At 42.8% G+C, this 15792-nt stretch overlaps 1 protein-coding gene across 1 annotated transcript in view; it reads left to right on the top strand.

Annotated features, from left to right (window-relative positions):
• LOC124619482 (THO complex subunit 3) overlaps nt 1–15418 on the top strand; it is a 54986-nt gene extending 39568 nt beyond the window's left edge. Inside the window, exon 5 of the mRNA XM_047145896.1 lies at nt 14688–15418. Within this exon, the coding sequence (XP_047001852.1) occupies nt 14688–14946 (259 nt within the window). The 3' untranslated portion in view covers nt 14947–15418. The remainder of the gene's footprint in view (nt 1–14687) is intronic.
• The last annotated feature ends 374 nt before the right edge of the window (nt 15419–15792 follow it).

Here is a 15792-nt window from a genome sequence, read left to right on the forward strand (position 1 = left end):
CTACAGTGTCACATAAAGTGAGGGCATGTGACTCTGTTGACGGCGATTTGTCCGTTGGATGAGCACTTTCAGCTCTGTGGCTGCCTTGGTGCCATATGAGAGGATTAGGCTGTGTGCCGGCATCAGGTTTCACTCTGTCCCTTCCCTTCATCCATAACAACATAAACTCAAAACTATGCTGTACAAGCACTCATCACAGGGCAGAGATACATGCTTGACACTTCATAAAAGGTTGGAGAAAGACAATGGCAAATCTCCTCCCATAGGACTCTGTGTAGAACAACAATGCGGGATTCCGGCATCTGCTTCCCTATGCTCTTGCCCTGACTGTGGGCACCCCCTCCATGAGGGGAATGCTTGTGCTCCCCCACCAGTGTGTGTAAATTGTCATGGACAGCATTCTCCACACTCGCCTGCATGCCCGGTGTTTGTGAAAGAAAGGAGAATTCAAGAGTACAAAACCTTAGATTGGCTCACCTACACTGAGGCTTGTCAAAAGTATGACCAGCTCCATCCTGTGTCTATGACTTCTACTTTTGCTTCAGTTACGTCCATTCCTCCTCCTACCCGCCCCTCTTCCCAGCCCCACCCCATTTGCCCCATGCCTTCTGCCTCCTCCTCCCTCTCCAACTACCCCTCCCTGTCAACACCCATACCCACCCCTTCGGGTGCTGCTCCCCCACCCCCGCTGGAGAAGTGCTCCCCTCCTTCGCTGTCCGCCGGTACTGGAGCTCCCTCCTGGGACTCCTCTTCCCGGCAACCCCCTGAAAGGCGATCTGCTGCTCCAAATCGGCAGCATGATCCGCGGCCGGTGGGTGCCAAGATTGCCCGGTGTAATTCCGTGCCCGCCTTCGCTGAAGTCTGCCCTTCTCTTCCTTCCCAAGAGAAGAAGCAGAGACACAAGAACAAGGGCAAGGCCCCTCTGGTACCCCCTCAGGTGGAGCCTTCCCCTCCTCCAGTTAATGAACTAATAGAGTCTGACCCCACCTATATGGATATTACCCCATCTGTATCGGTGACGGGTGGCAACTCAGCAGTGTGACCGACTCTGGTCCATTCGCTTCCCATTTGGACTCCAGCTTGAGAATCCTCCAGTATATTTGTAATGGATATTTGCGTCACCTTCCAGAGTTGCAACCCCTTCTTTCCTTCTACTCTGCCACTTGTATTGTGCTCCAGGAGACCCATTTTGTCAATTCTTACTCACCTGCCCTTCATGGGCTCCACGCTTTCTGTCCGAACCGAATTGGCCCCTTGCGGGCTTCTGGTGGTGTTGCACCTTGGTCCGAAAGGACATTGTTAGTAAATGGGTTCCCCTCCATACCACTCTGGAAGCCATTGCTGTCAGGGTCCATCTGGCCACTCCAATCACAATCTGTAATCTATACCTTCCACCTGACAGACTGCCCACATCCCTTGCCCTAACCACCCTTCTTCAACAACTCCCTCCTCCCTTCCTGCTACTAGGAGACTTTAATGCCCACAACCCTTTCTGGGGTAGTCATACGACTACTGCACTGTGCAGGGCAGTTGAATCTCTTCTGGCAGGGCTTGACCTCTGTTTACTAACCACAGGCGCTCCCACACACTTTAGTGTGGCACACAGCGCTTTGTCTACCATTGACCTCTCCATCTGCAGTCCCGGCCTTCTTCCCTCCATTCAGTGTGGTGTCCACGATGACTTATGTGACAGTGACCATTACCCGATTGTTTTGACCTTCATTCAGTGTCTCTCGCTCCGTCACCCTCCCAGGTGGGCCATATCTAAGGCTGATTGGGGTGCCTTCTCCTCTGCTCCCATCCCCCCCCCCCCCCCTTTGTATTGCCACACGGCAGTGTTGATGAATCTACACAGGCTTTGACTGCCGCCATCCTTTCAGCGGCAGTTTCAGCAATCCCTTCTTCCTCAGAGTCCCCCCGCTGGAAGATGGTCCCTTGGTGGACTCCGGAAAGTGCTGCAGCCATAAAAGACCGCCGCCTTGCTCTTCAACACTTCAAGTGGCACCCTTCTACTGCTCTTCTTCTGGTCTGTAAACGACTCCGCACCCGGCGCACTACCTAATCAAATTTCAGAAACGGATTTGCTGGGAATGATATGTAGCTGCCATAGGACCACACACACCCTCTTCACAAGTCTGGACGAAACTCAGGCGGATTTTTGGTCACCGTCCTCCCACTGGTGTTGCAAGAATTTCTGTGCATGGTGTTGTCCTTACCAATCCGGACTTTGTAGCAGAAAATTTTGCTCAACACTTTGCTCAAGCTTCGGCATCGGCTCAGTATCCGTCCACGTTCCTTCTCCTGAAAGAGCGCTCAGGATGCCTGCCTTCGTCTTTTGTTTCTCACTACTCAGAGCCATATAATGCCCCATTCAGCAAGTTGGAATTCGCCAGCACCCTCACCCTTTGTCCCCACACGGCTCCTGGACCATATCAGATACATAACCAAATGCTCCAGCACTTACCGGTGGCTGGCCACCATCGTATACTGACCTTCTTCAACTGTCTGTGGAGTGAGGGAGTCTTTCCTACCCAGTGGCAGGAAAGCATTGTTGTTCCGGTGTTGAAGCCAGGGAAGCCACCTCTTCAGTGGGATAGCTACCATCCAATTAGCCCTCTGTAAGCTCATTGGACGCATCATGAGTCGGTGGCTGTTTTGGATCCTTGAACCCTGCGACCATTAGTCATCGACACAAAGTGGTTTTCACTGTGGCCGCTCTACAGTGGATAACTTGGTCCACCTGGAGTCTGCTATCCGGTTGGCTTTTGCGCATCGGCAACACCTCCTTGCAATGTTCTTTGATCTGCATAAAGCCTATGGCACTGCCTGGCACCACCACATCCTCACCACCCTTCATGAATCGGGCCTTCGTAGCACTCTGCCCATTTTTATCTGTAACTTTTTTTGTTGTTGCTCTTTTCGGGTCCAAGTTGGCTCCTCCTACAGCACTCCCCATCGACAAGAAAATTGGGTTCCATAGGGTTCCGTGCTGAGCGTCCCTCTCTTTCTCATAGCCATTAATGGTCTGGTGACAGCTGTTGGGCCGAAAGTGTCCCCCCTCTTTGTATGCTGATGGTTTTTGTATTTGCGTCGCTTCCTTTGTAATGGGCGCTGCAGAACGCCGTCTACAGAGGGCAATCTGCCGGGCGCACTCATGGGCTCTCTCCCGTGGCTTTCAGTTTTCGGCGGCCAAGAAGTGTGTCATGCATTTCTGCCATCGCCGTACAGTCCATCCCCATTCGGCACTGTTCCTCGATGGCCAGCCCCTCTAGGTGGTGGACAGCCATCACTTCATGGGTCTGGTCTTCGATGCCCAGTTGACATGGCTCCCTCATCTTCGCCAGCTGAAGAGGATGTGCTAGTCCCATCTCAATGTTCTTAGGTGTCTGTGCAATACCTCCTGGGGTGCAGACCGCTCTGTTCTCCTGCGATTGTATCAAGCATTGGTCCAGTCTCGTTTAGACTACGGATGTCCTGTCTATGGGCGTTGCCTTCGACGTTGCAGATACTAGACCCCATCCACCATTGTGGGGTCCGACTTGCAACTGGTGCCTTCCGGACTAACCCCATACTTAGCTTTCTCGTAGAGGCGGGGATTCCACCACTGCGGGTTTTGCGCCAACAACAGCTGATATCTTACGTGCTCTGCATTCACTGCACCCCAAAGCACCCTAATTGTGGTCTCCTTTATCCAGACACAGAGACCACCCTGCCGCAGCGGCAGCCACGACATGGGCTTACCATGGCTGTCCACATTCGGTCACTCTTTTCTGAGCTCCAGCAATTCCCTTAACTGCCTCTTTTCTCCACTCACGCATGTACCCCTCCGTGGTGCATCTCTCGGCCACAGCTCTGTCTCGATCTCTCAATCGATTCAAAGGATTCTGTTCCTCCAATGGCTCTTCACGACCAGTTCTACTGTCTCCTCAGTTCTTTTCAGGGTTGAGAAGTGATCTATACTGATGGCTCCATGGTTGCTGGCCGCACTGGTTTTGCTTACACCTATGCGCGACGTATAGGTAGATAGCTGTAGTGTTTTTACTGCAGAATTGGTAGCCATCTTGCACGCACTGGACCATATCTGCTCCTGCTCAGGACTATCCTTCACTATCTGTAGTGACTCATTGAGCGGTTTGCACGCTATCGGCCAGTGCTTCCCTTGCCACCCATTGGTCATCGCTATCCAGGACTCCCTTTCTCTTCTTGCTCATCGTGGATGCTTGGTGGTTTTCATTTGGACCTCAGGTCAGTTTGGCGTTCCTGGCAGTGAACTTGCCAATCGACTGGCTAAATTAGCTACTACCAGGTCATCTCTTGCTATTGGCATTCCAGAAATAGACCTTCACTCAGCATTAGGTCGTCAGGTTTTGGGCCTTTGGGATGCAGAATGGCACCCTCTTTCTTCGCCGAACAAGCTCAGGGCAACTAAGGATTCTACAACTCTGTGGCGGTCCTCCTTATGGGCCTCTCGTAAGGCCTCTGTCGTTCTATGCTGGCTCCGCATCAGCCATAGATTGCTGACTCTGGTTATCTCCTCCGTCATGAGGACCCCCCCCCCCCCCCTCTCTGTCATTGTGGATCGATGCTGACTGTGGCTCACAACTTATTGGACTGCCCCAACTTAGCCGTCCTGCCACGGACTTTTAGCTTTCCAGACTCGCTACCCCTGGTGTTGGCTGACAATGCCTCAGCAGCGGATCTCATTTTACATTTTATTCGTGATAGGGGTTTTTATCGTTTTGTTTAAGGGAGGGACCTCCCACCTTATCGGTGAGTGGAGGGCATGGCAGGCCCTCTTGCTCCCCCCTTCGTCCCGACTGGATTGGCTTCAACTGGGCTTGGTGGTTCACCCCAGCCCTCTGCCTTCCCAGTCCTTTCCTTATGGGGTCTGTTATGTCTTGAGCATCTCTCTTGTCTCCTTTGCTTCTTCCTTCATGCCCCTGTCATTAGATCACTTCCTTTCCCTCACCTCTTCTTCCACCCTTTTCCATCCTTCCCTGTCAATAGTTTATCATTTTATGGACATTGTGGTTCCCTCTTCTAAAGTGGGATTTAATCGGTTTTAGTTAATCCAAGGTCGGAGGGACTGATGACCACGTAGTTTGGTCCCTTCTCCACCCAACCAACCCCCCCTCCACACACACACACACACACACACACACACACACACACACACACACACACAAAATCGGCATCATGCTCAGTTAATAGTGATTCAATAACTTCTGTCTATCTGCTTCACTCCACTCTTCCCCTCACCCCCCTTCTCCTGATAGAGTGAGGCTATACACTTGATCATTCCTCGTGGGGTCATACTCACTGATTTTTATTTCCTTCAGCATCATTCCTCAGTCTGTACTTGGGCTCTGCGTCTAATGACCTCATTGTCAATCAGATGTTAATCCCAAATCTATCTTCCTTCGTCTCATTTTGAATGGATGCATTCACATGCCACTCACTAGCCCTGATGTGAGCACTTTGACAATGACCTCTTCCATGAAAACGTGTTATGAATCAGATTTACAATAAAGAAAATAAAAACAAATCACAGGTGAACCTGAGGCAGAACAGTTACATTAATTGCCAGCACCTTACATTGAATATTTACCTTCCCTTTTGCAAAATGAGATAGTTACATGTTCAGTTCAATAATGACACACATTACCTGTATCCTAGACCAATGATTCTAATTTTTTGAGAAGTTATTGTAACTGATTTAATTCTCTGTGTTCTTACAATTGTCTCTTTCTCCAATATGAAGAACTGAACTAGGTAGTGTGGGATTAACAAAAGTACTTGTACTTCAAACGTATACGTTCTTGCTTTATTGCATATAACAAAATAGTAAAATTAGTGGCATCCCTGCACTCGTGTATTTTTGTTACAGGCATTAAGCTACTAGGAACAAATCACAAGAACATGCCAGTTTCCCTTCCTCCCCCTTGTTCATCTCTGGTATCGTTTTCAACAATGCAATATTGCTAACACATTGAAAATAAATTAGCAGTTTTTTATTTACCAATCAAACTATGTGAAATTTGGTAGCTATATAGTGTATAGTATAAACATTGTAGAAAAAATAGTATATACCTTTAGGGTCAATCCAAATGAAGTGGTCCAATAAAAATTAATTTGGTTGCTTTACCACTTTTAATTTTTTTTTTTTTTTTTTTTTTTTTTTTTTTTTATGTGATTACGCTATAATTGAGAAGTTTAATTTACCTTCCCTTTTACTGAATGGCAGCCATTTTCGTTTGTAAGAACACGACGATGTTTCAGGTTAGAGACATTAGCAAAAATATGAATATCTCTGCACTGGGTTAAGTTACAACATTGCAATTGACATGATTGTTTTTAGAAAAGTGTCCTTTACACCATTGTCTATTACACAAAATACCCTAAATTCAAAAACAACCTGTTAAAATGACCTCCAAAGTTTGAAATCCAAATTTTCAAAAATCCATTTTTTAGGCCCAAAAAATAAGAAACAAGGAGTGATTTATGAGAGTCTACTTTTTTTCCTATAGTTAGATATCATACATTACTAGCCTCATATAGAGCAAGAACACTTACAAATATTTCCTTAGTTTTTTATGAATTTTTGAAATTTGAAAATTTTCATTTTTTGTAGAGTTTGGAGTTAGTTATCTCAGGTGGGACTGAATATAAAAATATGATTTTTGCACAGTTTGTACACCTATATGATAACAACGTACTGTAAAAATTTCAACATTGATATCTGACTGTGAAAAAAGATATGAAGTTTTGAAAATGAGATAATTCACATTACTCTACAACTGATCTTATGGCTGTTGCCTATTTAAATGGTTTATTGTTTCATTGTAATAAAATTTAATTGTGACATATATTTAGTTAACACTATCTGCAAAAAAATGTTTATTACAAACTTTATGTAGACATTATACTACTGTACAAAGATGATAAAAATGAAATATGTGAGGTAGCAGGAAGAATTGGTGGGATGCATGAAAAAATTTTCACAGTGGAACCAGAAGAAGAAGTAAGAATAAGTTTTTTGGATCTTAGGTTAATTAAAAGAGATGGACAGCATAATATTAGCATATTTAGGAAGACGACAGCTACTGACACGATTATAAATGTGAAATCGTGTCACCCTGAGGAGCATAAATGGGCTGACTTCAGAGCCATGATCTACAGGATGCTAAAACTGCCACTCACCCCTAAGAACGAGGTGGAAGAATTAAGGATGATCAGACAAGTAGCAGAGCCAAACGCAAATAAGGACCATGATGTAATGAAACTCTTATAATAAACTAAAGTCAAAAATACATGACAAGAAGGAGACAGCAGAACCAAAGAGCAAGAAGTTTGTTGCTGTGTCATGGAGTGGTGCATTTTCCAACAGAATTGTGATTTCAAACGAAAAGTACAAATGGTTGTAGGCTATGCCACAAAGCTGCTAACAACAGCAACAAATATTTGGAATCTGGTGTCTATAAGATAAAATGCCAAGACCATGACAAGTTTTATGTAGGTCCGACAGGAAAGAATTTCATGACTTATTTTAGAGAGCATACGTATAACAAAAATAAGAGCACTTTCGGTACACATTTGGACAGAGAAAAACATTTGGCAGGAAACATAGAGGATAATATGAAAGAATTGCATGTGGTGCCAAAGAGGAAGTTACCGAACCTACTCGACGAAATGGAGATTTATGTACACAGATAATGGCAACCAGAATTACTGCTGAATGGACAGAATGAGTTTAACCTAAATGCTTATTTTGACGTATTCAGAAACTTACTAGTCTGAGCAGCATCGATCACCCCAGCAGCTTAGCATGTGGTCATGTGCACCAGCCGCCGGTGGCAGGGAGAGTGGTCCTCTCTCCACAAGTTCCACCATAGGAAAACAAAAATGTCACACAGAGAAGTCACGACGTGTTGCGATTGAGGTCCCATTCTGGATGTATTATCACCTATCGATTTTTTTAATTAATAGTTACTGTTTCATTAATTACCTTACAATTACAGTTATGGTTATTGTTTTGTCACACTGGAAGATGTAGTTTCATGGATGTGATTTTAATCCTATACTTTTTATACTGGCTTTTTCACAATTGTATGTTTTACTTTGCCAGGCTAGGAGCTTCACATGATTAGTATTTGCACTTTTTATGTGGGTTCTGAGTACGGATGTAATTCCTAGTATGGTATGTCAGTACATGTTTTATTGTCAGATGCTCGTTTTCCCATGTGAAGTAGTTTTAGTTTATGACTATGCATACTGCATTTTAACCATTACATTTACGATACTGATTAATCATGTACCCTTGCTATGGTGCCCTATGCTGGCCTCAGCGTCTTTGTGTAAATTACTAGATGCATTCTGTTCATCACTGACACTTACAATGTACCTACAAGCTTTGTTTGAAGTTGATACTACATCAGAAAATTTTATGGCATGCATGGCTGTTAATCACGTAAACACTTTTTACTTTTCTTATCTAGCACCAGGCCTTTTATAGATTTAGCGTCAGCAAACTGAACTTAGTTGGTTATATCCTGTTTTTGCTTGTAACAGATCTGAATATGGCAATAGCCGAAATCGGTAGTGTTGTTGTTGTTGTTGTTGTGGTCTTCAGTCCTGAGACTTGTTTGATGCAGCTCTCCATGCTACTCTATCCTGTGCAAGCATCTTCATCTCCCAGTACTTACTGCACATACATCCTTCTGAATCTGCTTAGTGTATTCATCTCTTGGTCTCCCTCTGCAAATTTTACCCTCCACGCTGCCCTCCAATGCTAAATTTGTGATCCCATGGTGCCTCAGAACATGTCCTACCAACCGGTCCCTTCTTCTTGTCACGTTGTGCCACAAACTCCTCTTCTCCCCAATTCTATTCAATACCTCCTCATTAGTTATGTGATCTACTCATCTAATCTTCAGCATTCATCTGTAGCACCACATTTCGAAAGCTTCTATTCTCTTCTTGTCCAAACTATTTATCATCCATGTTTCACTTCCATACATGGCTACACTCCGTACAAATACTTTCAGAAACGACTTCCTGACACTGAAATCTATACTCGATGTTTACAAATTTCTCTTCTTCAGAAATGGTTTCCTTGCCATTGCCAGTCTAAGTTTTATATCCTCTCTACTTCGACCATCATCAGTTATTTTGCTCCCCAAACAGCAAAACTCTTTTACTACTTTAAGTGTATCATTTCCTAATCTAATTCCCTCAGCATCACTCGACTTAATTCGACTACATTCCATTATCCTTGTTTCGCTTTTGTCGATGTTCATCTTATATCCTCCTTTCAAGACATTGTCTATTCCATTCAGCTGCTCTTCCACGTCCTTTGCTGTCTCTAACAGAATTACAATGTCATCAGCGAACCTCAAAGTTTTTATTTCTTCTCCATGGATTTTAATACCTACTCAGAATTTTTCGTTTGTTTCCTTTACTGCTTGCTCAATATACAGATTGAATAACATTGGGGAGAGGCTACAACCCTGTCTCACTCCCTTCCCAACCACTGCTTCCCTTTCACGCCCCTCGACTCTTATAAATGCCATCTGGTTTCTGTACAAATTGTAAATAGCCTTTCGCTCCCTGTATTATACACCTGCCACCTTTAGAATTTGAAAGAGAATATTCCAGTCAACATTGCCAAAAGCTTTCTCTAAGTCTACAAATGCTAGAAACATAGGTTTGCCTTTCCTTAATCTATTTCCTAAGATGAGTCGTAGGGTCAGTATTGCCTCACGTGTTCCGACATTTCTACGCAATCCAAACTGACCTTCCCCGAGGTTGGCTTCTATCAGTTTTTCCATTCGTCTATAAAGAATTCACATTAGTATTTTGCAGCTGTGACTTATTAAACTGATAGTTCGGTAATTTTCACATCTGTCAACACCTGCTTTCTTTGGGATTGGAATTATTGTATTGTTTTTGAAGTCTGAGGATATTTTGCCTGTATCATACATCTTGCTCACCAGATGGTGGAGTTTTCTCAGGACTGGCTCTCCCAAGGCCATCAGTAGTTCCAATGAAATGTTGTCTATTCCCGGGGCCTTGTTTCAACAGGTCTTTCAGTGCTCTGTCAAACTCTTCACGCAGTATCGTATCTCCCATTTCATCTTCATCTACATCCTCTTCCATTTCCATAATAATGTCCTCAAGTACATCGCCTTTATATAGACCCTCTATATACTCCTTCGACCTTTCTGCTTTCCCTTCTTTGCTTAGAACTGGGTTTCCATCTGAGCTCTTGATATTCATACAAGTGGTTCTCTTCTCTCCAAAGGTCTCTTTAATTTTCCTGTAGGCAGTATCTATCTTACCCCTAGTGAGACAAGCCTCTACATCCTTACATTTGTCCTCTAGCCATCCCTGCTTAGCCATTTTGCACTTCCTGTTGATCTCATTTTTGAGACGTATGTATTCCTTTTTGCCTGCTTCTTTTACTGCATTTTTATATTTTCTCCTTTAATGAATTAAAGTTAATATTTCTTCTGTTACCCAAGGATTTCTACTAGCCCTCATCTTTTTACCTACCTGATCCTCTGCTGCCTTCACTACTTCATCCCTCAGAGATACCCATTCTTCTTCTACTGTATTTCTTTCCCCCATTCCTGTCAGTTGTTCCCTTATGCTCTCCCTGAAACTCTGTAGAACCTCTGGTTCTTTCAGTTTATCCAGATCCCATCTCCTTAAATTCTCACCTTTTTGCAGTTTCTTCAGTTTTAATCTACAGTTCATAACCAATAGTCCACACCTGCCCCTGGAAATGTCTTACAATTTAAAACCTGGTTCCTAAATCTCTGTCCTACCATTATATAATCTATCTGATACCTTCTAGTATCTCCAGGATTATTCCATGTATACAATCTTCTTTTTTGATTCTTGAACCAAGTGTTAGCTATGATTAAGTTATGCTCTGTGCAAAATTCTACCAGACGGCTTCCTCTTTCATTTCTTACCCCCAATCCATATTATATCCCCTACTATGTTTCCTTCTCTCCCTTTTCCTACTCTCGAATTCTAGTCACCCATGACTATTAAATTTTCGTCTCCCTTCACTACCTGAATAATTTCTTTTATCTCGTCATACATTTCATCAATTTCTTCATCATCTGCAGAGCTAGTTGGCATATAAACTTGTACTACTGTAGTGGGCATGGGCTTTGTGTCTATCTTGGCCACAATAATGCATTCACTATGCTGTTTGTAGTAGCTTACCTGCACTCCTATTTTTTTATTCATTATTAAACCTACTCCTGCATTAACCCTATTTGATTTTGTATTTATAACCCTGTATTCACCTGACCAAAAGTCTTGTTCCTCCTGCCACCGAACTTCACTAATTCCCACTATATCTAACTTTAACCTATCCATTTCCCTTTTTAAATTTTCTAACCTACCTGCCCGATTAAGGGATCTGACATTCCACGCTCCAATCCGTAGAACGCCAGTTTTCTTTCTCCTGATAACGACGTCCTCTTGAGTAGTCCCCGCTTGGAGATCCGAATGGGGGGACTATTTTACCTCCGGAATATTTTACCCAAGAGGATGCCATCATCATTTAACTATACAGTAAAGCTGCATGCCCTCGGGAAAAATTACAGCTGTAGTTTCCCCTTGCTTTCAGCCGTTCGCAGTTCCAGCACAGCAAGGCTGTTTTGGTTAGTGTTACAAGACCAGATCAGTCAGTCATCCAGACTGTTGCTCCTGCAACTACTGAAAAGGCTGCTGCCCCTCTTCAGGAACCACACGTTTGTCTGGCCTCTCAACAGATACCCCTCTGTTATGGTACAAGTCTCCTCACCAACGCCAAGGTCCATGGTCATGGGGAGATCGGTAATAGTGAAGTGTAAAATTTGTGTAATCAAGACAAGATGATATTTGTCCACTCTTCACAGGCTTGTTGGTGTTGAACATTCTAAAATGCCAACTGGAAGAATTTAACCAATTTTCAGAGGAGTGTATATGTTCTGTGTTCAGAAAAAAAATGTTACTGTTGTAAATTACGTTTACTGTACAATGTCTTGTTTTGAAAATCTGTATTAACTTGACATATAAAGAAAGATTCAAAGGAACAAGAGATCCACTAATTTAATTTTCCCTTGTTATAGCCGAGGCCTTGAGGATTACTTTTAAAACTAACCTCTAGTTTTGGAAGAGGGGCAGCAACATTTTCAGTAGTTGTGGGAGCAACAGTCTGAATGATTGACCGACCTGGCCTTGTGGCCTTGTAACACTGGCCAACAGAGTTTTATTGTGCTGGTACTGCAAACAGCTGAAAGCAAGGGGAAACTGCAGCATCCCCCCCCCCCCCCCCCCCCCCCCACCCCACCCCACCCTGCCCCTGTAGACCTGCAGCTCTTCTATATGGTGTAATGAAGATGACATCCTCTTCAGTAAAATAGTCTGGAGGTAAAATAATCACCCATTTAGAACTCCGGACAAGGGGACTACTCAGGAGGGAGTGTCATCAGAGAAGACAAGACTGGCATTCTGTGAATCAGAAAGTGGAATGTTAAACCCCATAATCAGATACATAGGTGAGAAAATGTAAAAAGTTAAATTGATAATTTGAAGTTAGATATAGTTGAAGTGTGGTGACAAGAAAACAGGACCTTTTATTAGGTCTGTACAGGGTTACCAACACAAAATCAGATAAGAGATAATGCAGTAGTAGGCCTAATAACAAATAAGAACATGGGCAAGCTACTATGAACAGCATACTGAAATTATTGAAGCCAATGCCCACCACATTAGTACAAGTCTATATGGCAACTAGCTCCATAGATGATGAAGCATTTTGTTTAAGAATCATGAAGAAAGGTTGTTTACTTGTAAGACTCCTGGGTTTCAGATTGATTGTATAACAATAAGATAGGAGATTTCAAAACCAGATTTTAAACTTTAAGTCAATTTCATGTAGAGATGTGGACTCGGAGCACAATTGTTTCATAATGAACTGCAGACTAAAAGTGAAGAATTCGCAAAAAGGTAAGAAATTATGGAGATGGGATCTGGGCAAAATGAAAGAACCAAAAGTTGTTAAGAATTTCAGAGGGAGCATAGGCAAAGATTGACTACAACTGGAGAAAGGGTTGCGGTAGAAGATGAATGGGTAGTTTCAAGAGATAAAATTGTGACAACACCAGATGTTCAAATAGATAAAAGGACAAAGCCTAGTAGAAATACCGAGCAAAGTGGTGTAGTGATTGGCTCACTGACTATAGCAATAGGAGTCAGAGGTCATGAAAGGAAAGCGGTAGTTGAGAAGGGAGAGAGACAGGATTGTAGCCTGTCCCCTATGTTATTCAAACAAGATGTGACGGAAACCAAGGAAAAATATGGAAATGGAACTAAAGTTCAGGGAGAAGAAATGAAAACTTTGCTGATTGCTCATGACATTGTAATTCCATCAGAGGCAGCTAAGGATTTGAAACAGCAGTTGAACATAATGGATAGAGTCTTGAAAAGAGATTAAAGATGAACATCAATAAAATTAAAACAAGTGTGATTGAGTGTAGTCGAAGTCAATCAGGCTGAGGGAATTAGATTAGAAAATGAAACACTAAAAGTAGTAGATGAGTTGTGTTACTTGGGCAAGAGAATAACTGATGATGATGTAGGGAAGATACAAAATGCAGAATGGCAATAGCAAGAAAAGTGTTTCTTTTGTTAACATTTAATTTCAATTTAAATGTTAGAAAGTGCTTTCTGAAAGTAATTGTCTGTAGCTGTGTGTGGAAGTGAAGTATAGAAATTGATTATTCAGACAACAGCAGCAAGATAGACTTTTCATAAGTGGCACAATAGAAGAATGATCATATGGTCATCAAATAACAAGTGAAGAGGTACTGAATTGAACTGGGGAGAAAAATAAATTTATGGTAGAACCTGACTAAAACAGGGGATTGGTTGATAGGATACATCCTGAGGCATTGAAGAATTGTCAGTTTGATAATAGAAAGTGGGAGCAGGGGGGGGGGGGGGGGGGGGCTCAAAATTATAGAGGGAGACCCCCCCTCAGCTGTCCTTCTAACCCTGTTAACCTTGGTATTGACATGAGTTCTCCCTGTCTTTATTGTAGAAACCTTTGCATGCCAATGTAACATGTGTCATTGTAACATAAAACATAGTCTTTGAAACGATTGGTTCCACCAACTAGTAACGAAGAGAAACAATCCTCAGGTCAGATGAGACACTTTTGACCCTGGAATCTGGGTGACTTTGCCACATAATCCTGAAATTATCATTTGTTTTGTCTGTTGGAGGAAACAGTTATTCCAAAATATAGCTTTTATAACAACAAAAACAATCAATTATTGACAAAATTATAATAATTATTATTCTTCTTTTAAATTTTGATAAATTTATTTCCTTCTCATCCCGTACCGTAAGTCTCCCCTGACCCACGGTTCTGTGTGGCTTTCCCAAAATCTACCCCTTTCCTAGAACTCCACCCCCCTCCCTCCCCCACCCTCCCACCCCCACCCCCATTTTCAACCTGAAATAGGTGCCATTGGTTCCAAAAGCTTGCCAATTACAACCACCTTTTATGTGTGTGTTCTGCTGCTGCTTGGTGAAAAAATATAGCTTTTGTGTTTTGTTTGTTTCTATTTGCTGTTGGTGTTATTTAATTGAAGTTACATTTTAGGAATTTCTCTGAATTCCAGATTAGAATGGCCAGTGCGCACAATCAGCTTTAGTCATGATGGCCAGCTCCTGGCTTCAGCATCAGAAGATTTGGTGATTGACATAGGTGAAGTTTGCTCAGGGAATAAAGTGGTGGACATTGGAGTTGAAGCAGCCACATTTACAGTTGCCTGGCACCCATCTCAGTATTTGCTGGCCTTTGCTTGTGATGATAAGGAAGCTTATGACCGGAAAAGAGATGCTGGCACATTAAAAGTTTTTGGATTCCCATCTGAATAGGCAGCTGACAAGTGCTGGCTTTTCACCTGTGATGATTGAAGACTGAGCTCAGTGTGTAACAAAAGCATTTTAAAGAGAAAAATGTTGGAAACAAATTGATTTTACATGCAGTTGTGAAATACAGAAGAACTTTTGGAAGAAAGAGATATTTTGATAATATTCTGTCTTAATGTGATTTAATTGATTATTGGGGAAAAATGGATAGTACATGTACCATTGCAGATAATTGTCATATTTCTTTTATCAGTTGTTTGGTTGCCTGTATAGTTTAACTGAGTAATTGTTCTGTTTGTATCTTGTAGTAGTTTAATAATTGGGTAAGATGGAAATTTGAAGGTACATGCTATAACTAAAAGCTTTTTATATATTTAAAAAATTCAGGCCTAGTTGTTTGACTTTTGCAGCCAGTTGATTAATGCTTTTCTTCCACACTGATTACACTTGTACAATAAAAAAAATATTCAATGTGTTACAGATTGTCACTAGTCTTTCTCTCTCTCCCCCTCCCCCTCCCCCTCTCTCCCTCCCCCTCCCCTTCCCTCCCTCCCATACCCCATACATGTTACAATATTTCATATAATTTGTAGTGCCTGCTTGTAAATTTACAGTGAGTGTGTTTTGAACCAGGGACCTAGAAACGACAGAGAGGCTTTGTCTCGCCGTAGTCCTCAGTGGTATGCTCAGTGGTGTATGGGTGCGTTGAGACAGTGTTTGCGCAGCACTCACCGACATAGTGTAACTGAGGCTGAATAAGGGGAACCAGCCCGCATTCGTCGAGGCAGATGGAAAACTGCCCTAAAAACCATCTGTAGGCTGGCTGGCACACCGTACCTCGGCACTAATCCT

This window comes from Schistocerca americana, chromosome 6 (genome assembly GCF_021461395.2).
Source record: "Schistocerca americana isolate TAMUIC-IGC-003095 chromosome 6, iqSchAmer2.1, whole genome shotgun sequence".
In the NCBI taxonomy this organism is placed as follows: domain Eukaryota; kingdom Metazoa; phylum Arthropoda; class Insecta; order Orthoptera; family Acrididae; genus Schistocerca; species Schistocerca americana.